Genomic DNA, 27,661 nt, shown 5'->3' with positions numbered 1-27,661 from the left:
ATCTCAGAAGAAGACGGCCACCCAAACAAAAACTATACGATGGCAAGGGATAAAGAGCTTCAGTTCATCATATTTCTTTCCACTGACTGTTTAACTAGAATTAAGACAAAGGGATTAATTATCATGTACTTTTGACATACTAACTCTTGTCAACAATTCTAATTATGTACAAAATGACTGCAGGAGAAATTCACAGTGATTAAACTTTCGGGTAAAATGAACTCGATCGACCCCCCCCCCCCCCCCAAAAAAAAAAAAAAAAAAAAATTAAAAAAAATCAAGCATGAGAAAAATGTAAGTGATGACATCTTGAAATGAAAACAAAAGATAAGAAATAAAGAACAATTCTTATTTCCGTTCGTTTGTAAGGTGTTTAAAACACTGGAGCAATAAGAAGCGTTAAAATGACGTTGCGAAAACTTTGCGGTTGCGCCGGGTCACTCGACGAAGGCATGTTTGTCACATTACCAGGAATGATAATAATATTTATGCCATGGACAAGAAGCTTTTTACATTCATTTGTTAAACTATATCCTGATTTACGTTTTGGTGAAATTTCAAGAGTTTATATTTTTACTAAAAGAATAAGAGAAAATGTCTCAATAGTTTCCGAACAACCCTCTTATATTACTTAAATTCTTACGTACCTTGGCAGGTAAAATATCCAACACACCTGACAACAAATATACATTGACACTGAAATCTTACCTTGACACCCGAAACCCACTGATACCCAAATTATTAAAGTAATTACCTCACACTTAAATAGTATTACTACAAGAAATTTCAAAAGCGATGATGATACATTATATCTTTATCAGAAAAAAACCCAATGTAATTTTGTTTTCTGTATAAATTTTAATTCAAGGGCCATTGGAACATTAGGCAGATTACGACTGTCACAGTCTTTAGAATATTTCTATTTTTGTCATAACTCAAAATACTTAAAATCATAAGTGGATTTTTTCAGTATCGTTCTTCATCCTTGTATTTTCCTCATTTATCTTTGTGAAAATATATAAAAAATATAAGGTGTCTTTACAATTTTAACGGCTTTCAAATCAGATGACAACATACATTTGGACGATAGACGATTTGCCTCCCCTCATTAAATATTTATAATCTTAGTGAAAAATTATTTTATTGGTTTCTTTAAAATATCAAAGCGTTGAAAAAAAATTGTTTGTGAATAGAGTAGTTTTGTTGTCTTACCTATTGTTCCTCAGGTGAGCGATGTGGCCCATGGGCCTCTTGTCTTACTGAAGCGAATGGTATATTTTTACTATTGTTTTGCATGCATTTTGTAAAACAGAATGTTTTTTTTTAATTGAATGTTAATTTGAAGCTGACAATATAACTCAATACATTGAATGCAGTGTACATAATTATTTCCAGTTAAAAAAGAAACAATCTTTATAGATAAATTTTTCACTTAGAGCATGTTAAATGACTTGCCAAAAACAATATTGAAAATGATGTATTTTTACGAAAGCATTTTATGACAAAAAATAATTCATAAGTTTAATATGTGGATTATATTTATAACCACAATGAACAGTTTGTCAATGTTAATTTCTATCGTTATAGGTTGCCTCTTTCACCAGCATAACTTTACCGTACATATTATTTTTACAAACGACAATTGACCAACATAGAAATAAACCGAGTGAAACAGGAAACTGAGTATCATTGGATATAAGAGGCGCACATTTTATTGATCATGATGCACTCAATGGACGTTTGGAAGTGATAAACATCATTGCCTTTAATTTTAGAGACACGTTACAGTTGTGGTGACTTTTGAAAAGATAATCTCTAATCATCCTGTCAATTTCAATTATGGAATATTATTTGAAACAGTTATACCTGTATTTTTAATTGGATCGTCGGCAGTTTATTTCTCATGTAAACGGTGTTCATTTGAGTTAAAGGCTCAAGAAAGATTGTTCGTTTCAGAAATTAGGATGATAACAATACTTGAAGAAACTTATTCAAAATTTATGAATTTTTTTTTAATAAAACATCAATTTGACAGCAATGTTAAATACTTCGACGAGTGAGATATATCTTTGAGGAATGTCTTGGTGCATGGATTATTTTAACATGTGTTCTAGTATAGACGTGTTTAAAATACTTACACAAGTTAAGGGTTAAATTGATTTAATGCCATATACAATAAAACACAAACAAGAGGCCCATGGGCCACATCGCTCACCTGAGGAACAATAGTTATGATAAAATCAGCTCAATGGAGTCATAATACAAACTATCTGGACAATGTACAATAATACATGTAGATCCTGTATAAATAAAATCCATTTTCCCCTGGATATTCTTATGTTTATAATCATTAGTCCCTTTTCTAACAGGATGATTTTTATAGTCATATCATATGTTGAGTATTGCAGTTCTCAAAAAGATCCCTAACAATAGTTTATATATGGGATATAAACGTACATCAAACTCTGAACCTTCTCGTGAGGCCAAAGAATTGTCCTGGGGCCAAAGTCTTAACAATTATAAAGAATCATCTGGCTGATTAGTTTCTGAGAAGATTTTTAAAGATTTACCCTATATCTTTTGTTAAACTTTGACCCCCCCCCCCCTATTGTGGCCCCACCCTACCCTGGGGATCATTATTTTCACAACTCTGAATCTACACTACCTGAGGATGCTTTCACTCAAATTTCAGCTTTCCTGGCTGATTAGTTTCTGAGAAGAAAATTTTTAAAGATTTACTCTGTTTATTCCTATGTGAAACATCGACCTCCCATTGTGGCCCAAACCTACCCCCAGGGGTCATGATTTTCACAAATTTGAATCTACACTACCTGAGGATGCTTTCACTCAAATTTCAGCTTTCCTGGCTGGTTAGTTTCTAAGAAGAAAATTTTTAAAGATTTACTCTGTTTATTCCTATGTGAAACATCGACCTCCCATTGTGGCCCAAACCTACCCACAGGGGTCATGATTTTCACAAATTTGAATCTACACTACCTGAGGATGCTTCCACACAAGTTTCAGTTTTCCTGGCTGGTTTCTGAGAAGAAGATTTTTAAAGATTTACTCTATATAATCATATGTTAAACTTCGACCCGCCATTGTGGCCCCAACCTATCCCCAGGAGTTATTATTTTCACAACTTTGAATCTACACTACCTGAGGATGCTTCCACACAAGTTCCAGCTTTCCTGGCCAATTAGTTTCTGAGAAGAAGATTTTTAAAGATTTACTGTATATTCCTATGTTAAACTTCGATCCCCCATTGTGGCCCCACCCTACCCTCGGGGGTCATGATTTTCACAACTTTGAATCTACACTACCTGAGGATGAATCCACACAAATGTCACCTTTCCTGGCTGATTAGTTTCTGAGAAGAAGATTTTTAAAGATTTCCTTTATATATTCCTATGTAAAACTTTGATCCCCATTGTGGACCCACCCTACCCCCGGGGGTCATGATTTTCACAACTTTGAATCTACACTACCTGAGGATGCTTTCACACACGTCTCAGCTTTTCTGGCCAATTAGTTTCTGAGAAGAAGATTTTTAAAGATTTACTTTTTATATTCGTATGTTAAACTTCGACCCCCCATTGTGGCCCCAAACTAACCCCGGGGGTCATGATTTTCACAACTTTGAATCTACACTACCTGAGGATGCTTCCACACAAGTTTCAGCTTTCCTGGCCGATTAGTTTCTGAGAAGATGATTTTTAAAGATTTACTCTATATATTCATTTGTTAAACTTCGACCCCCCCCCCCCCCCCATTGTGGCCCCATCCTCAGGTGAGCTAAAAAGGTTCAGTTTACCATTCAATAAGTTGGTTTCTGGAAGAACAGACTTTGACAATTTTCGTAATAGATATTTACAATTTTTTTACTTTTTTAATCTTTAGCTTTTAAGATCTGTGTACAAACATTGTGAGCAAATCTCTGTATCTTGCTTATAATTCGAAGCTTAACACTCAAATATGTTTAGTAAATAGAAATTGTAGGGTAACAATTAAACACAAGAAACATGCACTACATGTATAACAAATAAAGAACACAATTTATTTTTTCGAAATGAATCATATATATACATGTATATACCTACATATTTTCGTCAGCGATATCAAACTCTATTTTAACTGAATAAACTCGAGAAAATGCCGAGCATCTCAACAAAACCTATTGCATTAATCTACCATTACGCAAAAGATAATGCCGAATTACCGATAGAATTAATTGTACTTCAGTACCCCTACATCAGATTTTGCTTAATTTGCGCAGGTAAACTGTTAACTGTTTGATTTACCGTAGTCTCTGTTTTATTTGATACGTAAAAATCACGAAATACGGACGATAGTTCCCAGGTTACAAAGCATAAATAATGAAAACGAAACGAAAATCAGAACAAGCTAACACCAACGTCATGTGTGAAAACTGTCAAAGCATTGAAATATTTAGCCTTAATTTACTTCACAAAATCGGCACCAATATATTTTGCATGTTTCAAAAATTTCCCTTCATACGCGAACGGTTGCATAGCAAGTAAATTCATCATAGTCAGATCGACCCTTTTTCGTATAATGTCATGGCTGCCTCGTTTTAGAAGTATGGAATACGAGTCTTGGTAAAATGGGTATGCAAACCCGGGCCGTGGCAAAATAAAAGCCGGGGCAGATCGGCAATCGTCAATTCCAAATACGCATTATTTTGCAGCAATATTTACAGCGAATACAAATATACTGGTCCATCAAATATCCTGAAATTTTAATGAGATTGGCAGATTAATACCTGCCAATCTTTTGTTTTGCTCAGACCAAGTCTTGCCTACCCATTTTACCGTAGGTAATTCTTACCGTATGCCGAGCCCGACGCATTTCCTTTATTATTATTTTCGTAATAACTCAGATTTGAATCAGAATTAGCACTTAATTTTTGCAATTTATATTTTCCTTCCCATAAGGATAATTTATGCTAAACTACGTTGAATTGAACTAATTAGTTCTTGAGAAGAAGATTTTTAAAAATGCACCCCCCTTTTTCTACGGTTTCAAGGTTTTCTCCGCTTTGAATACAGATCGGACTTTTATTTCTGCAATTTATATTCGCCCACCCATAAGGATGCTTTGTGCCAAATTTGGTTGAAATTGAATAAGCGGTTTTAGAGAAGAAGTTCAAAATGTAAAAAGTTTACAGACGGACAGACGGACAGACGGACGGACGGACGACGGACAAAATGTGATCAGAATAGCTCACTTGAGCTTTCAGCTCAGGTGAGCTAAAAAGGGAAACATTACTACAATATATTCATGATGGAACATTAACAACGTAAGCTACAATCGAGACACAAGTATCTATAACGAAGCATCTATTCAAATAAATTTGACAAAAAAGCGCATTATCATTGCTGGAGACTTGTTTATTAAGGCCTCTGGATTTACATGTCTTTCTACAAATTGCGATATGATGTCCACTTAACTAATTTGAAAAGAAATCCAAATGTACAATCTATTATAAACTAAAAAAAATAACCAATGGTTAAAATAAAAAAACCAATGATAAAAAGTGCATTTAAAACTGAGAAGACATACACTCTTAAGTTTACAAATACACGTTACAACTATTAGCGAGTTTATGCATGTACAATTACACACACAGTGTAGAATGGTAGACGTTTATACATTGAAAGAAGATTTATACATGTATGCAATGCATTAAATACTTTAAGAACTTAATATGTATTACAGTGCGACCGTTGGGGCGAGCGCAGCAGGTGATCAAAAAATGAATTATGATAAATCAATAGAAATAAAAGTAGTGACGTAAAGTAAATGAATTTGAATGCAAAATAAAAACATACCTATTTTTTCCCAGTAAATTTTCATTATTCATAATTCATAAGATTTTTTATTTATTTATATACTGGTCGCACGCCAATATAGAATTTATCTTAAATACAAAGTTGTTGAATAATAAAGATTTTAACATAATGTACATCCTCTTTTCTTGCAGCAGATATTTTTCTTAAACTTACATATTAAAATTGACTTATCACAGAGTCCCCCCTACCCCATTTAAAAAAAAATCTATTTACGTATAAAAAAAATTTGTTGATCATATAAGGAAAATGGATCCCCCGGGAGCATGTAATAAATAGTAGTGAAAATAAAGACACTTTTGAGCAGCTAAAGAGCTAAAGGCATACTACGCACTCCCCATTCCTCACCCCGATTAGAATTTTCCTGGTTTTGAGAAAAAAAAATTCTTTTTGTTTGTGAAGATTTTTTGAATGATGTTGCCACGCCCCCTTTTGAAAAAACATTCCTAAAAACTAGAGCAGAGCTCGTGGCAAAGCCACGAGTAGGTCTTCCGTTGTTGCTGCGAGTTGAAAATATATGTGATATGGTGTCAAACGATTATAATTACTAAACTTTCAGTTCTGCTTTTGTTATAAAAACGTGTTGTGATTGAAAGCCTGCATATAAAACGTGTTTTGAAAAAGAAAATAAGAAAATGTTTTAGGAAAACTATTTGTCGCATACAGTTTATGTAATCGTAACAAACATTATTTAAAAAATGAGATATTTAATGGCGAGTTAAATTTTCAGAGGGTAGCAAGCATTGTAATAAACAGTATGTACTCATGTGTCATGTCAGGAATTGTGGGTTTTTTTTTAATTTTAAACCGAACCCGTTTACAAAACACGTAACCTTTTCTCTAAGATAACTTCTTTATTTAAATATTTGTAAATTTTTGAAGACAATGTGCAATTTAGAATTGTTGCGTGCTGACAAAATTTACAGACCCTGAAACGTACTACTACAACAAAAAAAAGCGTGCGACTTACGTGCGAAAAACGTTTCGTATTAACCGTTTAGCGTTTCGTGTGAATCGTGAAGCGTTTCGTGTAAACCGTTTAGCGTTTCGGACAAAGCGTGCAGAATTTCGGACAATGCGTTTAAATCGTTTCGAGCAAAGCGTGTGAAACGTTTATCAGATTTCATTCGGAACTCTCTGACAATTTGTTTCAAAATGGAGCCCGTGTTTTACATTACATGTACTTTAAACTGTTTGTGATTGGCAAAACTCTCTTGTAGGTATTTTCATGAAAAAAAAATCTAGAAGAAATGATATACTTATCTTTTTACAAAATTGAATTTATTTTTAACAAACAAAAGAAAGGTATATGTATTGAACGACGACTTGTTACAGAGTACATGTATATATAACGTTTTATACGATGTTTCAGTACTGGTACAGTTTTACCGGTAACGAATATTTGCCAGTATCGAATAATTTTTAGAAAAATTATTGGTGGAAGACAAAGTTGAGGTTTTAAAAAATTCTAGCTAGGTGATTATAACATAGAAATAAATATTATATCAGTGTTTGCCATTTGCACGATTATTTACCGAATTGTTTACAAATTAAAAATGTGCCCCAGATATGGGCTGCCGGATGTTCAAAGCAGAAAAAACGAAAGTGTGAAAACAATTAAGCCTAACTATGAAAATAAGTTTGTTATTGATCCCTATTTCGTGAATAATTAGTAAATATAATTCATTTAAAAAGATAATACATCATATCAAATAATAATGGAGCTTTGAATGAAATTACGACTTCAAATAGAACCACGTGTAGTTTTCCTAGTTACGGTTCATTGCGACAGAAGTATTATTTGGCTGCAAAAATTGATAGATATACGGGAAAAACAAAGGAAAATGGCAACTACTTATCATCAATTACTACTATAAAGTGTTTGTATGAAAATTCAATATTATAAAGTAACGGAAATGAAAACTGTTCAAGTCCAGTTTCAATTTGACCGGAAAACGGTATGATAAAAATAACGATCATATAATTTGTTTAAATGACATATTCCCACAAATGTTTTTCCTTGTTCATTTATAAGTCCATTAACATGTACCTCTAGAATATTTTTGAAATTAATTCGCCTCAAAATATTCGGTCAGAAGTGATAAAGGGCGCTTAATTCGATACTGGGAAACGAATTCAAAACTAGGAAACTGGAGGGGGTGTTGAAATTACTGTCTCCGTAATTCATCCTTTATTTTTTCGGGTTTGATACAGTTTAGAAGGACAAAGAAACGCGATTTAAACAAAAAATAAAAACATTTGGAATTCCGATAATAATAGTTGCATGCACGAGAAACCGCATACTGATTCGTTACCGGTAAAATGACTACAGTCATACAATATTAAAATTCGCTATACATAAAAAATATTAAATACAGTTAGCAAAATATGATTTCTGTTGGAACAAGCCTTAATCAACTTTAACTTACACGAGCATGTTTTGATAAGCATGTATCTTTTTTAATTTATTTACATCGATAACTCTTATTGAGACCACTCGCGACACACATAACCTCGGACATCGGGTGAGACCTGCACCTGGCTGAACCTGTCAATCAAACTCTGTGTATTTGTTTTCATTGGATGGTCAAGCGTCTCTTTTTTTGTCAATAGCCAATGGAAAAATTAATGACTTCAAGGTAATTGGAATCAGTATTTGATGAAGCACACAATTTAAATGATAGAAAATTTATTAATTATTTGAACAAAATTAAATTTAAACATAGAAAGAAAACATACTGATCATTTCTATGAATTGCGGGAAGTAAGTTCTTTGGAATCCCGATTACAGATATTTTTACAAGTAATTATTTTAATTACTTAAACCACTGTTAACGGAAAACAAGACGTAATAAACGCACAGGGATTTGCCTACAATGTACACAGTCATGCAATTAATTATTATGGGAATCTTTACGAATGGAACTTAATTCAAATAGATCATGATAATCTATATACACTGTACGCCGTTATACATGTAAGGAGCGCCGGTAATATATACGAAGATTGAGTCAAAAATTTAAATCATTTTTATTTCTTGTTCTTTTCAATACAATGTTAAATTACTTTGAAAAAAATCCGAAATAGTAATTACAACTTTCTTTTTTGTTTAATCATTTGAATTTTTTCTGAGGTACATGGATATGTACAGAACATATTTATTTACGCGAATGATACGACATAGGAAAAAAATTATCGGATGTTTGTATAACATTGTTTTCTAACGAATGTGACTAATTTAATTTTAAATATTTTTCAACATTATCAATGTAAATAATATCAGATTTATTTCCTGTTTGTATTTTTACATCGTATTCTCTGAAACCAATAAAAATACTAATGTTAGAAGAAAAATCAAATCCCGCCGAATACTGAAAAACCGATTTCAGTTTGTAATCATACGGATTTTTATTTTTGGTATTGACTATTGAGTTACGGTAACATTTTTTCTGGATGATTTTTTTATTTATATTTTATGTAGTAAAAGCACCATTCCAACTGTTACTCAATTACATAACAATTGATGACCCGGGGCTATATATGTTCTGAGCTGTGTGCGCTGAAGCGACACAAGATTCTCGGTCGCACGTGGCGATTGAATTAACACAGACTGACCGAATAAACAAACGGTTGGGAAAGTGAAACAAAATGTTACACATAAGAAGAAGCCACCAAAAATGATTTTCGACAGATCTTGATATCGTTTCGCCAAAAAAAATAAAAAATACAGCGCGAGCTCCTGTCAGCGGGGCGGGAGGAGGGGGCGGGGGGGGGGGGGGGGGGGGCAGCAATGAGTTCGCTTCCATAATGAAACGAACATGTAGAAAAACTACAGAAGTGATTAATATGTGACCGATAGAATCTAATCTAAAGTTGTTTAAAACTCATGTGAATATTCTTTTAAATAATCATCGAATGCCTCAACTCAGGACATTCTTTTATCGTGCTAGCACCTACCGCAAACATGTAACATGGAACTTTGATTATAATTTGATTTGATTTTTAAACTATCTTGTACGCTATCGTATACACCAATGCTTAATCAACTGTACAAGTAAAATAAATTTATCTTTTCATCTTAAACCAATATAATAGTTGAAAACATAATAAAATATAGTTGTGTCCGTGCAAAATATGAAACATAAACGCGTCATAAGGTACATGAAGAAGAACACGAACCGACGGCGGATCACTTATCCACTCGCGCCGGATCTCCTCAGCCATGTGCGAGGGATGATCATCATTTAAAGGTTTAATATTTGAGGGGGGGGGGGGGGGTGTTGATTTAAAACATTAATTGTACAGTTTTTAAAGTACTTTACTTAAACAAACGAAACATTAGTTTATTCTAACGATTTTTCCGATTTGGAGTAATATCATTCATTAATATTCATTTACACTCAAATATTTAATTAAATATATATACAAGTAGGACAAACTTTTATAACATAAAATTAAAACAGTTCTTGTATATACGGCTATATTAACTCAAACACGTTCATATGCATGTAAGTGTAAGTCGCGGTGTGCGAATCTTGTGTATTAAATAACCGCTTACCGCTAGGTAATGCATCCGTGGCTGATCTCCTCGGCCGTGGGCGAAGAATAGATTACGTAAAGGTACAAAGCACAGAATCGCACAGCTCAGAACCAAGGAAGATTTGAAAAGTTTGCAGTATAATGACCTTACTCTATCAAATAGAAGTTATATATTTTAAACTTAAACCCCACAATTGATCTATGTCTATTATTGCTTTAGAGAATGACATTGCTTTTATTAATTAAATGAACTATTTTTTACTTGACATCCAATCGTTTAATCCACAAAAGATTTTGTGTAATCAAAACTAAAACAATTCTTGAGTTCGCGGCTACATAAACTCATATATGAGAGACGCAACTCTCGTGTATTAGATAACCGCTGACCGCTAGGTAGTCCAGCCGCGAGCATGGTAACCGATTTTCTCGGCCGCGGGCAAGGGAGAGCTTACGTAATGGTACACACACACATGCAGCTCTGATTCAAGGTAGATTTTAAATGCATGGAGTTAATAACTAAAATGTAATGCATAGAGTTTTTTAATTCCATATTTTGTAGTTTACTAGAAAAGAAAAAGAATGTTTTGTTTTACAATTGCCGTTTTTAATGATTGTGCACTACAAGAACTTAACAACAATAATTTTAACTCCTAAAGGAAAAGGGTATACTCCAACAACAACAAAAATTCTTATGAATTAATGCCTCCTGTATAAACCAGCATACTTTCTGCGGCAACTTTATGCCAGTTGTACGCACAAAGACTTTCGTTAACTTGTCAAATGAAAACATGTACATGTCAACATGTAAAGCTTTTTACACTCATACTACACAAATCACATACAAAATAACATTGTAACGACCTTTATGAGATCCCAACAAACAACTTTTCCAGCGACAACCATATCAAAATCCTAACCGTTTTTGAGTTATTAAGCAAAATTTTTTAGGGGCCATTGGCCCTTAATTTAAGGGGCCAGCCCTTTTTTATTGGTGTCAAATGAAAGCCCTCTATATTTTGCACAACTTTTATTCTACATGTCTTAACAAAATATTTTTCGTTTAAAAGATATAAAGGAAAATATGTCTAAATTTTTGCAATTTTTTGAAAACTGTTTTTTGACCCCCTACCTTTTCCTAAATAAAAAACGTAATCTTAAAACAAAAACAGATGTGCACAACTACAATGTCTCTGTTATTCAAATTCGTTGGATTCCCATTCCCTGCTATCATAGTCTCAGAGCCTTTGTCTGGAAACAAAAGGCCCTAAAAATTTTTAAAAGGGGAATAACTCTTTAACGGAAGGAGAATTCTAAATTTTATGAATTGCTTAAGATAGTGTTTTGTAAAGTACATTAGCCCTGAAAATTTGAGCAAAAACCGTTCAGAAATAAGCAAGATATGAAGCCTCAAAGTTCGCGTCTAGGAAGAAAAAAAAAAAAAAGAAAAATAATTTTTCCCGCACAATAATAGAAAGGTCTTCCGTTGGAAACGGAAGACCTTAATTACCGTAAACATAGTGAATAAATTAAATGTGAGCATTCATCCAAATGAGAGCAAGTTACAGCTGTTTCCCATCTCTGAAGAAATGTCCCGATTCGTTAGCTCTACAAGATTTTGAGAAGATTTTGATATTTATATTTCAGCAGATTTACAATAACTACTTAGAGTAGTTTCCCCTTATTGTGACGTTAAAGTTCACGTCGGTCAAGTGTCGTCTGTCTCTTTGAAAACGCACTGAAAAAAAACTTCGCGAAATATACTGTTTTGTTTACTTGAAAAGCATGATTACCCCCCCCCCCCCCCGGGAGTGAAAATAAAGATACCATTGAGCAGTTAAAGAGCTAAATGCATACTACGCACTCCCCATTCCTCACCCGGGTTAGAATTTCCCTGATTTTGAGAATTTCTTTTTCATTTTGCTTGTAAATATTTTTTGAATAATGCTGCCGCGCTCCCTTTTAAAAAACGTAACTGGAAATTCATTACTGTAAATATATAGTGAATAAAATAAATGTGAGCATTCATCCAAATGAGAGCAAGTTACAACTGTTTCCTATTTAAAAAAAAAAAGATGTCCCCATTCGTTAGCTTTGCAAGATTTTGAGAAGATTTTGGTATTTATATTTTAGCAGATTTACAATAACCACTTAGAGTAATTTCCCCTTATTGTGACGTCAAAGTTCACGTCGGTCAAGTGTCGTCTGTCTCTTTGAAAAAAACCCAGAAAAGAACTAAGTGAAATATACTGTTTTGTTTACTTAAAAAGCATGATATTCTTGAAATTACACAATTTATCTGTTTCTTAAAAGTTTTAATTTGATTCTCGCGAGAAGGAATCAAGTCTAGTGAGATCGTCCGACATTGATAAATTGCATTGTGGGTCGAAATTTACTGACGCCGAAAAATTCTGTGGGATCAATGTGCAAGGAATCCATTGTGACGTCACTCGAAGGAACGACAACTCTGTTAGTCTTATGTAATGGAATTATTTTATTTACAATGCATGATGTTCATAGTCTTTTATCTTGTTCTCGTGAGAGTGTGAAATGGGAAACCATATTTACAGGGAATTACTGGGACGATTAAAACAAGGCATTACTGGTCCGATTTATTGACGCCAAAAAAATCCGTTGAATGAATGTGCAACTAGTCCGAATTTTCTATTCACACTCGCCTTGCCGGTAGTGCTTGCTTCGCGCCGGCGCTGCGCGCCGGCGAGCTGCGCTCGCTATCAAGGATATATGTAAAAACGCAAAAAACCGTCAGACAGACAACACAATTACGTAGACACGTACCAATGATTTAAACAATTTTTAAAGTATAGAAGTTCATAAGTTCATAGAAAATTACATATTAAGTTCAAAGACGCTTAATGAACAGGATATTGGTTAAAACACATCACTTTAAAATGTTAAATGATTTTGCTGTAGTTTGTTCCGATGATTAAAGAAACTTCAATTCTCTTCAGTTTGTAAAACATGAAGATGAAATGCTTTCAAAAAATACAGACTGTACTTTCCAGAAAAAGTCCCGAAATGTAAGGGTATGGAATAGAGCGACCTTCTCTGGTTGTGGATGTATCTCTTTCTTCTATTAATACCACAATTTTGGTTTATAATAAAATATGTTTCAATGAGTTTCATTTGATTTGTCCCTCCTTTGCAGCCACTAAATTACATAAAAAACAGAAATTGAATAAAATTCACTTTTCTTACAATATCTCACAATCAGAAAAACGGAAAAAATCCGTAGACAGTTGGGTAATTAACAATACTTATAAAAAATGTCAGTCAATATGCGACCAAGTGGAAGATTGTATTTGCTGACAAGGTCGTTTCTTTTATCGACCATAGAACGAACGAAAAGATTACTTTAATCAAGACTGTTGATAGGTGCCTAAGAAACTGTTCATACGAAGAGCATATCCTTGCGTATCGAATTAAGAGAGACAAGAATTCCATATGCACGTGATTAAGGTATATTGCTACATAAGTAAGTAAGAAAGTTGACTATAGAAATATTGAAGTCATCACGTTATTGTTTTAGATAGTGGGCTAAGAGCAAAATAAGAAAAAAATAAAACCAAAGAATATTAAATAAATAAAGGATACTCTTTTTGTCCTTTTGAACCTTTATTTTCGTACTCGTTTCACACTTTTAAAATGTAGAAATTTTGCGTCAGTCGTGAAATAAATTCCTTTTTTAACAAGAAAATATTGAATATGAACCGATTGTTTATTGTATTAAAAACATTGACCGAAAATTATATGAAAAGAAATATTTGTTTTCTTTTGCGCAAAATACATGTATGTTGTTTAAAAAAGAAGTTATGCACATAAAACGATGTAGACAGTTACAAACGAAAAAAGAGAAAACTCTTACCTGTTCTGGATTGTAATAATGCCACCAAACTTTAATTCCGAATGCTATGTTAATAAATACAATAAGAGATAAAATGCAAATCATTAAGTACACTGGTATCAGTGAGATGCACAAGTTTTTACCATCTGTTCGTTTTATATACGTTTGCGAGGGGCATGCCTGAAAACACCACGTGTCGTCGTATATAACGCCAGAACATTGTGAACTTAAGATGCATTTGTAATTTTCGGTAGCTAATTCATAATTATTGCACTTTTCTACACATCTGTTGTTTATACTTGGGAACAATGCTGTAAACGGAAGAGACTGCGGACAATCAGTCTTACAGAACTTTCCATGTGGATATGAATTTTTGGGACATTCCTTAATGCAATTAAAATTGTTGTCATAAAAATGAGGACAATGCTCAAGACACTTCGATCCTTTTAGATAACCGTCACAAAAATCCACGCATTCCCCTTTGACATAATATGGTGCTTGCAATGGGCATTGGTCATAGCAAAATTGCTGGTACTTAAACTTTCCATTAGGGCATGAATCGAAACAAGAATATTTCTGTAAATTAAGTATGGTATTATTTGGACATTGTACGAAACATTCCCATTTGTATCTATATTTGGCTTCGGTTGGACACTTTAGAAGACACTTCCTTTGATATCCCACTAGTCCATAAGGACACTGTTCATAACAGGTATTTTGTATCAAGAAGTGCGGACAAACATCCACACATTTACTGTTGTAATTATATGGTTTGCTCGAATGGCAATTATGCACACAAGTTTCACCGAACTGGTATGTTCCTTGTGGGCACGTATCATAGCAATTCATTCCTTGATGAAGGGTTTGACAATTTTCAACGCATGTATGTTCATGGTTGATATACGGAAAATCTTCAGGACATTTTTTGATACACTGCTTTTTATGCCCATAAAACCCATGCGGGCATTTCTCAAAACAAGTAAAATTTAATGAATAATGTGTGTCTTTACATTGTTTTAGACAATCATAATTTCTGATGTAGTAATTAAGATTTTTATCTGTGATAAAGGGCGCACCTGTAGGACATTTTTGAACACATGTATTATTATAGATAAAATGGCGACTGAAACACCAAGACACACATTTGTTTTCTTCAAGGAATTCACCCTCTCGACAATTTGCAACACATCCTTCTTCATTCCTGTGAGTGTAGTTATTTGAAATTAAACCAAGCAAAGGTGCTACTAATGGGCAATTGCGGACACATGAATTAGTATATATCTTAAATCTATAAGGACAATAATCAACACAGCGATAATCATGATGAAGGTGTCGACATTTATCAACACATTTTGATCCATCGTCGAATTTTCCAACTTCCTGACATGCCGTGCATATACCGTTGAGTGGGAGACTTTTAGATTGCGGACAACTGAATACACAATTGTTTTCAAAGGTGAATTTATTTGTAGGACACTTTTCCGTACAAAGAAGAAGGCTGCCTACATCGTGTTGCTGTTCGTCTACTTTGCTAGCATTTAGAGGACATATCTGAACACAAGATCCGTTGTGTGCAAATTTTACATCTGGAGGACAGTTGTTTAAACATGTATTTTCAAATTGAACAACTTTACAACGATTTACACAGTGTTGGTTGTTTTTATACATCCCTAGTTGGCTACATAGTACGCATTCTCTTTTGTATATTGCAGTATCGGAGTTTGGACAACTAGACACGCAATGGTTTTTAAAAATTAATTTATCCGTAGGACAGGAATCCATGCAAACAAATAAGGTATATATATCGTATTTTTGTTCATCTATTTTGCTAGCGTTTAAAGGACATGTTCGAACACAAGTTCCGTTGTATGCAAAATTAGCCTCAGAAGGACATTTATCGTAGCATCGACTTTCAAACTGAAAAACTTTACAGCTATTTACACACTGTTGGTTTTCTTCATACATCCCAATTTGGCTACAATGTACACATTCTCCTCTATATATTGATGTATAGGTGTCTGGACACTTATCTAAGCATTCCTGTTGAAATCGAAATCTTTCACAATGATTTGTGCAAATATTTCTATTTTTCTCTTTAGTTACGTACGGGTACTCCTCAGGACATTGTTGGAAACAAGTCATGTTAAAGATCTTACTTTTATTGTCATTGGGACATTCAAGATAACATTCGTCATTGTCACGAACAAAATTTGATGGACAGTCCTCCGCGCAGATCACAAAAGCATTAACTGGTCTTGTGAGATTCATGATGAGGGTTAAATCGGGTTCCTGTTGCAGTGAAACAGGCAAATGCACTTTAAAAGGGTCTGACTCTGGACACTGTTCTTGACAAGTCTCTCGAAACAAGACTTTTCCTGAGGAACAGGCATCAACACACATATTGCTGATGGAAGATGTGTATTTTTTGCATTTGTCAACACAAGTATATGTTATTTTGTTGCCTGGTTCTCTCTTTAGTTCGAAAAACTTGGACGCAACTGGACATTTTGCAAAACACGACCTGTCATATAAAAACGGTTGAGTGTTGGGACAATTGGAAACGCATGTCAAATTTACCTGTACTTTAGCCGTTTTGTCTGGACAATCATTTAAGCAAAACACATTATTCTTATGATAATATTTAAATCCCTCGCACTTGTTGACGCATGTGTTATTTGATTTATCGATGAAATTGTCAAGAGGACAAGTTGCTAAACAATTTGATGCATATTGAAAAAAGTCACTGGAACAGTTTTCAACACAGTTTTGATTTTCTTGTAAAGTATCATCTGGACATTTGTTCACGCACATTCGATTATATTTAAAGAGACCACTGGAACATTCAATTTTACAAGATCTTCCATAAAGAACAAATTGCTCTGAACAGTTATTTACACATAATGTATTTTCGTACAGCTTTTGCGTTGGACAATCTGAAACACATTGGTTCTCATCGACATACTCCCTACTTTTGGGACACTTATCAACGCATGTTTCATTGAAAAGAAATCGACCGTTTGAACATGTCATCTGACAGACTCCATTTTCTATAACGTATCCTTTTGGACAGTGGCTAACACATTTGCCTTTTAAAATGAACGGTTTATCATCAAAACATTTAACTACGCAGCTATTATTATAGCGGACAGTGAAATTCGGACATCTTGTAAAACACTGCATATAGTAACATTTGAAATCGTTTAATGGACAGTAATTAACATTGCAGAAACCAATGTTAATGTTTTCATCATCACAGTATTTTCTTTGTCCGGCCTGCATTGTACTTCCAGAACAACTCGATATACATATTCTAGTGGAGTTGATAAATGGATGTTTAGGAGAACATTCTTGAACAAACTGGTAGGTATACGACTCTACATACTCAAAAAGTGTATCCACTGGACACTCCACACATCGTCCATTCAATAACCCTCTTGGAAAGACGCATTGTGTCATACCTACAACCTTTAAAACAATATGCACAATCTAATTTTAAAACATAAGAGGAACAAACAGAGATAATAAAAACAACCATTAAATTTACAACAAATACGTTATTTGTGTAGCGCATTTTATTTAACGTTTGGCACTCATACTTACTCTTAATAATTTGCACCGATCCAATTTTAGAAAAAAAAATCGAAACAAATTCTCATCAGTTACTAAGTTTGTACATTCATCTAACTGGACAATATGCTGAGATATCCTTCATTGTTATATTTAGTAGTATATTCTCACTATATAACATTATATAGACGAGAAGTCAATAATTGTAACATTAGCTCGTCCGAAAAAATATTGAACGGTCAATATTATTTTAATATCATATACCTTGTAGTGTATCAGCCCTGATACACGTCTTTTGACTAGGTGAGACTGCAACCAAAAGCTAGGGCTGTATCGCCCTCGGGGCTGATATTTCTCTGTGTAAGCCCGTCGTAAAGGGGGTGTATTGCCCTCAAATTTAAAATCGCTATCCCCAAATATCTCTGCTTTAAATTAAGACTAGTTTGTGAAATAACGATAGAATAACAAATAAATTATACGCATCACCTTACACGTCTGAATATTTTTATTTATTGCTTTAACATTGAAAAATAATTATACAAAAAAGCACCAAAGAGTGATATGTATCTAAGTAAGGGATGTTACCTACACAACGGTTGTGTATTTAGAATAATAGCTGTATTGAATATCTCTCAACATTTAAATTATGGAGGTACAAAGAAGGATGGAACGAGACTTAATGTTAGAAAATCAGAGTTAAGATTGTAAAAATTAAGTGATTAAAGTAATGGACGCGCTTATGAACGTTCTCAAACAACTTGATATAACAGAATGAATTTTTATAAATGGAATCTTACGATACGAAATCCGAGTGAAAGAATTTGACTCATTACAAAGTTGCGTAGGATGGAAGTTTCTCTCTCGATAATTTTGAATTCTAGTAGATAGTGTTTCATCTCAAATGATAGACTCCTTTCTACTGTATTTCAAACAACGATGGTTTGTCAACAAAGTCCGACAACTCTTACAGTTCTTAACACATATAAAAAGAAATAAAAACAAAGAATAATCTATAGATTTTTTCATGATAAATTATATTCCTTATTTGGAATTTGAATTTGAATAACAGTCTTTTTTGTTTAGATATACGATATAAAAAACATCACACTTTTGTTTTGATCTCGTCCATGGTATTAGCCCTCGGATGGTATCGACTCGCGCCCTTCGGGTTTGGGCCGATACCAACCGCTCGGGCTGATACCAGGGCCGAGATCAGAACAACAGTGTGATATTCTATATATATTGACCGGCTAGGAATAATATACAGAGAATATTTCCTCTATTTTAATTAATCGCTTCTGATTTGTTGATTCGTAAACGATGACGTAAATAACTCTTCGCAACTCGAAAATAAGCTGACCCCATAATAGGCAATCAGTCAAGGCAAGTAAACAACGAACGCACAATGCGACGGTTTGCTATCATAATAGATATTATAGCATTGAATCATGATTTTTGAAACATACAGTCTCATAACTGCAGCGGTGTGTGCTTACAAATTGAGTAACGCACGTTAGCGCGTTATGAAAATTTATATGCACACATCACCAGTGTCCGTTTGATGCCGACAATATTTTGAAAATGAACTGTTTTCAAATCCTTTCTCAAATTTTGGTTTGTTTCCTCATACTAGTATAACAACACAAATGTTGAGTGAGTTTTCGGGCAACATTGATTATATTATTTAGCCCCCTTAGGACGAATGTATTGCCCTCCGCTTCGCGTCGGGCAATACTTCGTCGATCGGGGGCTAATATAATCAATGTTGCCTCAACCACAGTCAGTATTTGTAAATTATAACGAAAATGAGCACAATTAATTTATGTATTGAAATCAAGCTAACTATGTACTAATATATATGCCAGTCACTCTGTATTGTGTGTCTTTAGAATAAATATCTGAGAAATAAATTTAATCTTCATCTGTCCTAGAAATTAAGAATGATTTGGACCACTGACCGATTATAAATCTATGTCGAATCTAAAATGTCATTTGTTTAAAAAACAAAAAATTCAAAATCAAAATTGAATGGGGCGTTTAACGAAAGTGAATGGCAGTGTTTGTCATTTTGTAATTATGGTTTACCACAAACACCATAGTATGTATTATAAACAAGTCAGATTACTATTTGTAATAACGAAATGTAATTATATGCAAAACTGTATTGCTGAACTCCTATTGTAAAATACGGTATACCAACAATGGTTGGAATCATACATCAAAATTTCCTTTGGTAACAGCACAAACATTAAGAAAACAGATTGACAAGGATTTACATTTATTTCACAAAAATAAGAGCTCCAATTATTACTGTAGGGAATTGAATGTTTTCTTTATTCTTGTTAATTAAAAGAAATGCAATAGGAAATAGTTTAGCATATAGGTAAAATTCTCATTTAAAAAGAAAGCCACTGATTTCTCTAAACTTCACATTTGTTGCTAAGACCGCGGAACAATAACTGGAAATATACAGCTTACGTCAATTTTACCTGTTACAGTCAAAACATTTGAAATGGGTGGAAACAAATTCATGCGGATGTCTGAGAAACATTGGATTGAAACTGTTGTAATATGAAATGTATTTTTGATCCACCTCAGCGTTTCTAACTTACTATAAAAATTAAATCTTTTATTTAGTATCAGCAAAGCGATTGATAAAGTTTTTTTCATCATCCATTAGCATATATATATACGTTTAATAATCAGAAAATATAGGAAGATCCACATTTTGGGATATTGTACGCAAAGTAAAGCTGTGTCCGATGACTTCAGAGAATCAATCGTAACAAGTATGAAATCAAGTGGGGCCATTGTTGAAACGGGGTTTATTCCGTGAGGAGAATAGTTTAATTTCCGACTGAATAAATTAAAATTATACCCAGATTAAAATATGTAGTCATTTTTGCTAGGTATATTTGTAAGAATAGATATGGGCGTTAAGTTTTTATCTAACTACACACTTGTGACGACTTATATTCTGATGTCATCAGACAATGCTTTGCCTTGAGTTAAATATCTCCCGAATTGGAGTTTTCTCATACTTGCTGATTACCTTTATATACTTATTGATGATATAGAATGTTTATCAATCGCTTTGCTGATATTTAATAAAATGTTTTCGATCGCTTCAACTCATATAGCTAAGCAAGTTAGAAATGGGTTGGTTGAAAATACAACTGTAGTTTCAATCCATTGTTTTCTCAAACTTCCGCGGTTATTTGTTCCCGCCCATTTTAAATGTTTTGACTGAAACAGGTAAAATTGACGTAATCTGTATATTTCCGATCTTGCCGGTTAATGTTCCCCGGTCTTAAGTGTCTGGAAATTCCATTAATAATCTGATAATTTTTCGCCTGTATTTGATATAGAGAAGGTGTATTCATGTCTTTTCAAAGTTATTACAATGAAATAGAAACGAGCTCGTTGCAGGCAACGACTACGTCTTCCGTCGCAGCTGCGTCATACTTGTGACGTAATACAAAATTGAAACCGGTCCATGTTACAATATTAGATGTATAGACCCTTAGTAAACAAACTAATGCTATATACAGTATATATACAGTAAAGTTAATTAATATACGATCATACATTGTCATGTACTATCGATATGTTGTGTTATCATATTCCTAATAATGCATGAAGCCTAATTAGGATTATACATGTATTTTAGTCTTAGATGGGATGAAACTATCTTGGGCATAGGACTCTTGGGTTTGGTTAGTCATTTTTTTATCAGTTGCTCGGGGATTGTCTAGAACTCATTTTTAAAATTTGTATCGATTGTTTTATGTTTGCATAACTGTCTTGTAAACTCTTTAGAGATGCATGTTCAGAAATGTTATTTATCCTGTTCATCGTATTGAATATGTAAACATATCGGTACCATTTCAATTATTTCTAAAGCAGCATCACTTGATTGGATCTAAATTACTTTTGGTGTAATGTCTTTTTCCTATAATACTAAAGCATAGACATCTTTTTTTTAACTTCTGGGCCCCCTCTTCTTCGAACATTGTACAAATTTTTGTGCATCTTTGCCGAGACGATTGATGACAAGAACATAACTACTAATTGTAATATACTGTATAAGTAATTAGAGATCTTTAAAAGTTGTCTATAGTTTGATTATACGCATGTTGTTTTTTGCTGTGCAAATTATTTTAAGAAATTTATTTAATCATCATAATTGTCAAAATATAGACATAATAACATGGACGACAGTTATATTTACACAGTGAATACGCCCGGTATAAAGATCAAAAGACAGTACATTTTACCCGCATTTTTAATCAAACGCGGCAATGATTCTTTTAAAAAATAGTTACATGTATTTGCGGAGATCCTGAAAATTTTTAAAGGGGGTTCTGAGGAATAATGTGGTTTTCCAGGGAGGGGGAGGACCGAGATCTTTTCATTTGGTTATTTTAATCATTTTTATTTAATTAATCATTTTAGAATTATTTGAATGCCGATATTACCTTTTAATGCAGGTGAAAGATAAAATACGAACCAGTTTGTCTCAGTGAGAATTCGACCAATCTGTGTACGCGTAAGGAATAAAATATTACGTTTTTGAGAAGAATATTTTTAAAAATGCACCCCTTTTTCTACAGTTTCAAGGTTTTCTCCGCTTTGAATTAAGATCGGTCTTTCCTTTCTGCAATTTATATTTGTCTTACCATAAGGATGTTTTTTTGCTAAATTTGGTTGAAATTGGCCAAGTGGTTTTAGAGAAGAAGTTCAAAATGTAAAAGTTTACAGACGAACAGACGAACGGACAGACGGACAACGGACAAAAGGTGATCAGAAAAGCTCACTTGAGCTTTCAGCTCAGGTGAGGTTAAAACGAAAACAAACAAAAAAGCCCCAAAAAGAAAGTAGCAAGCTTTTTAAACAGTCGAAAGACCCATGTTACAATGGATCAGGTAGGCGCTGGCACGACATAGAACCCCTTGCTGGTCAGTGTTTTCATTCACTCATAAAGAGAAATTATATCTTTTGATTTTATCTTGAATTTCTTTTGATTAAAAAAATAAGAAGAAATTAGTTTTCTCAGTCTCTTTTTACGGTTGTTTGTAAACTGTAAATCTAAGCTCATTTAGCATATTTTTTGTATTTTATAACAATGCTCGGTAAATATTTTTTCCATGCAACGTTTCGGATAAAACAATGAAGAGTTGTAACTTAGAACTTTGCACACAATTTTATTATACACCTAAATTGTAACATAAGAACACTGAATATTGTGCTCGATTTCTTGTTTTTTTTAAAGGAAAAACCTCTTTGATGTAAAAACTTGCTTCTTTGAAACAACATAAATTTACACGCTGCGGTCATGGAAATACCAAGTTTAGAAATCTTAAGTTGAATGTAATAAATTCATGTAAACAAAAACATGACTCAAACCAAATGAAGGTCTGTATCTTCCTTATAATTCTATTATTGACGCTGATATTTTGGTTAATCATTAGAAATGTATTGCTTTAAGATCAATTCTATGTAAGAATCAAAATTCGGTGGCCACGCATAGTCACGGATTTTCTTCATACTTGACAATTTGATAGACTTTGGTGAGTAAAAAAGCCTTACACCATTGTTTGTTGCTATGTGATCCTGTTGCCATGGTAACTGAGGGTAAAGATGTAAAAATGGCATGTTAATTCTTATTTGAGAACATATTGTGAGTAATGTGCAGAACTTGTGGTTTCCAGGGTAGAATAAGTTATATCAATTTGTTGTCATTTTTCAAAAGAAAGAAAAAAATTCATGAAGAAACGCATATTTTTAGAGTGTTTCCATGGTTACTAAAAAGAAATTTTAAAAACTGTTTTCTTCATCTAATTTGAATAAAAATTGCAATTTTTGGATTTTTTGGTAAACACTTTTATGATTGTGCAATTAAAAATCTAAATGTGAAAATTGAGAACCGTTGCTATGGTAACAAGCTTAAAAATAAGGAAAATATTTCTAGGCATCTTTAAATGGATATTATTCACTTATAATGAATAAATATATAAAATCAAATGGTGAGAAAAAAATAAAGTATGTCCTTAACTTTAATGACACTTGAAAAAAATCTGATATTTTCTGAAAATAACTGACGTTGCTATGGACTTTTCAAAAAGTAAGAATCTGTGTGATTTTTTAGGCAACTTAATTTTCCATAGCAACGACACTTCTCTGTTGCATAACAAAGATTTTTGTGGTGTATAATGAAAATTAAGATACATTTTTAAAAGTTCCAACTAAAACAATTGCAAATAAATTCTAAAATCAGGAATGAAAGCATATCAAAATAATCGTCAATTTCTCAGTTTTTCTTAATTTTGCCTTGTTGCCATAGCAACAGATGTCAATTTTCATGATAAAATATATATTGCATGGACATTGATATGGATGTAAAAATTTAACAGTTTCCTATTTGGGTTTATTAAAAAACCGCAGAAAACTGATTTCAAAAATTTGTAACGGTTTCCATGGTAACATTTTAAAAGTATTGGTTTCTCCATCAATTTTCTTAAATAATTAAATAATTGAAAATAGGACAAAGACTGTTTTATGTCTTTGATAGTTTACATTAGTTGGCAAAACCTTCTAATATGGCTTCAAAGTAGGTTAGTTTTGCTACTTTCCCATCTTTAGCCTCGATTACCATGGCAACGGTTACCCCCAGCAACCAACTAATAGTGGATTTTTTGCGTTTTACACCTAGGTGTGTCCATGTATGAAATATAAGGAAAACTGGTGACTATGCGTGGCCAGGCCCTTTTATAAATCATTGATTCTTACATAGAATTGATCTTAAAAGGATGATATGCAGCAACTACTTTCTGATGCCACTTCTTTAATGAATTATATATATAAAATCTACACCAATTTTGATAGTTTTTTAAACACAAGTAAATAAAAACAAAGTCTTTTAAAAAGATGCCATAGTTCTGACACATTATTATTATGAGGATAAAAACATTATTGTTGTTCTTTAAAATTATTGCAGCGGGAAAGCATCTTTGTTTGTAGCCATTTGTTCTCTTTTTAAAATGAAGATGAAAATAATGGATGGGCCTTAGTACATTAGAGCAATATGCCTGTAAGTACATTGACTTAATTATCATGTGACAACATTGTTCAATTTTATAGTTTATTCATCAGTCAAGTGAGTAAGGTTATGAAACGTCATACGAAATGAATTCACGCCAGGTAAAACACAGTCATTTATAATGGAGAAGAGCAATTGAATTTTTTAATGTTTTTGATTCGAGAATTGAGCGCATTGAGGTACAATTTTCTTCTTTCACGTATAGAAATTTTTAGAAAATAAAATACATTAATTAGTAAGTAACAGAGGGAGAAGATGTACCTATATGCTCTCATATATTTTGATCTCTTTGTAAAGTGGTTGGGGGGCTAAAATAAAGAGAACCGGAGGTTAACCGTAAACTCCTACCAAACAAAATTTTAATCAGTTTAATATCTTGCATAGGACCTTATTTTTGGTAAAAATGGTTTTTCATAAAGGTACAATGTCAAAGATTAAGTGTATGCAAAAATAGGTGTAAAATTTGGATATTTTACGGTATTTTTTTAATTGTTATTCTACCAAGGGGCCATATGGCAAAATATTTTTGATTGCCAATATAAAGTCATTGTTGCTTGGGTGAGCGATGTGGCCCAATGGGCCTCTTGTTAGTATACTCTACTAATAATGTATATATATTCGATTTGTACACAAACGGAGTTATCGATACTATGATATCAATCTGAAAGGACAGTCTCTCTCTCTCTCTCTCTCTCTCTCTCTCTCTCTCTCTCTCTCTCTCTCTCTCTCTCTCTCTCTCTCTCTCTCTCTCTCTCTATTGAAAAGGGGGATAAAGAAACGGAGTAATTTCCCATTTGAAATTCCAGCATGATTTCTTATTATCATAGACCAAAGGCATGTTTGAAAAAAGAAATCTTTTATCACCGCAGTTCTTATGCACAGATCACGTATTACTCTATAAGGTTTTCACAATTATCAGTTATTACTTACTAAAGGAGAGATACATTTCCAAAGAGGTTATATCGGTAACTGATAGTTAACATTGCATGACTTTTATTATACTTTCATGTTAAATACTTAATTCGGATTGGTTAAGAGGCAGTTGATAATCCGTTCTATTACCCTCAGCATTAGCAACACACTTAGCAACGGGTAACACAACGAATTGTTATATGCGCGTAAATTATGCGCGTACGGTTCGCCGTAGAATTAACGTCATTTCTATATAAAAGCAGTAAAAACATATATAAAATTAAGACATTCAGTATAATAAAATAAATAGTGCCTGTTTGGGAGGATAGCAGTTGAAATTGACACCCCGAGTGTCAATTTCAACTGTTACCCTCCCAAACAGGCAATATTTATATACTAACACATGCAAGCACGTATGTAGTCCTGATTAAAAAAAATATTTATCATGGCCGGGGGGAGGGGGGTCATCGCAACAAGATTGTTTATTGATTGATTAATGTACATTGTTTATCAATAATTGATGTTGAATTACTATTAATAAACAAAATTATAAGTGTAGATTTACATACAGTCTGGAAAGTTAACAGAAAGAACTAAAATGGCAGGCAGTTTTAATTCGGAGCCAAGTGTTTTCTATTTGCTGGACGATTTCATTCGTCTTGAATAGGGTGTAAGTTTCGTGTCTTACTATAATGTACACGCTCACACTTCAGCCGATTAAAAAATTGACTGTGATAGATAAATAAGTCCTTTCTAAAATATTCGCTCCTATATATCGTTTTTAACAAATTCAAAACTTTGAATAACACCCCATCCAATGAAAGAATCAATTGTAACCAATGGAAATTTCATTTAACAGGACAGTCCGACTTCGCACCATAATGTCTCATTCAAATAATTTTTGCACCGTGGACGAGTCCAAAATAGAAACGTGAATTCTCTGGAGCATGCATGTACATGTACCATGCATGCAGTTTACTTTGCGTTTATTTTCTTGTTTTGAGAGTCCCTTCATTGCTTGAAAATGACGGAAAGGCGTTGGATAGTGTTATCCTTATGCCATATAACATATAACTGCTTTCATTTAATTGAAAAGTTTGAAAATAATGAAATAGATTTATTGAAAACAATATAAATTGACGTTATAAATCCTTATGTCAAATGACTTATTACTACTTGAATCTGCACGTCCCTTAAAGGAACAGCGGAAGCGGAAGACCTTACTTATGTTGAACCGTTTAATTTTTAATTTTAACCGATATATGATCTATTTAAAGATTACTCTTTGAGTTGATTAAATGACTTATGTGTTATGATTGCTTTTAGAAATGAATGGGTTTATATACATGTAGGTATGGACAAAGTGAAAGTCATTTTTTTCGTCTGTTAAATGGTAAATATTAAATCGGCCAAGGATTTCTTTGTCAGTAAAAAGTTTCGTTATAACAATATGCGATAAACTGAAGAACATATAATCAGCTTACGTATATATGTATATTGCTTAAGTACCAGTATTCAAAAATTGATACACAAAATACAAAACACCTGCTTCAGTTCTTAAGTATTGTTTTTGCATTACATTATTTGATAATGCTTAATATGTGTAAACAACTTACCATGTAGCCTCTTAATACTCCAACAATCAAACTAACCACAAAAATGCCATAGAAAGACATTGTTTTCATCATCACTCTGTGACAAAAAGAGAATAAAACGTTAACGTAGCCTTTGGAATATCCAGTATAATTATTGATTCCACGAATGCGATATCGAAAGTACTAGTTATTCTTAGCAACTTATGGTTACAGAAAG

At 33.2% G+C, this 27,661-nt stretch overlaps 1 protein-coding gene across 9 annotated transcripts in view; it reads left to right on the top strand.

The window, feature by feature from the left end:
• The window catches only part of LOC117683219 (glutamine amidotransferase-like class 1 domain-containing protein 1), a 151,056-nt gene that overhangs the window by 6,483 nt on the left and 116,912 nt on the right, over positions 1 to 27,661 (top strand). For 3 of the 9 annotated variants that reach the window (XM_066083097.1, XM_066083092.1, XM_066083093.1), the window contains one exon: positions 1,588 to 2,034. The exons of the other annotated variants lie outside the window; for them this stretch is intronic. In XM_066083097.1, the coding sequence (XP_065939169.1) occupies positions 1,588 to 1,609 (22 nt within the window). In that variant the 3' untranslated portion in view covers positions 1,610 to 2,034. Of the gene's footprint in view, positions 1 to 1,587; positions 2,035 to 27,661 lie in introns of those variants that run through there. 9 annotated transcript variants of the gene reach the window in all.

This window comes from Magallana gigas, chromosome 4 (assembly GCF_963853765.1).
Source record: "Magallana gigas chromosome 4, xbMagGiga1.1, whole genome shotgun sequence".
NCBI lineage: Eukaryota > Metazoa > Mollusca > Bivalvia > Ostreida > Ostreidae > Magallana > Magallana gigas.
The sequence above is the reverse complement of the archived record's forward strand: the minus strand, read 5'-3'. Positions and strand labels throughout refer to the sequence as shown.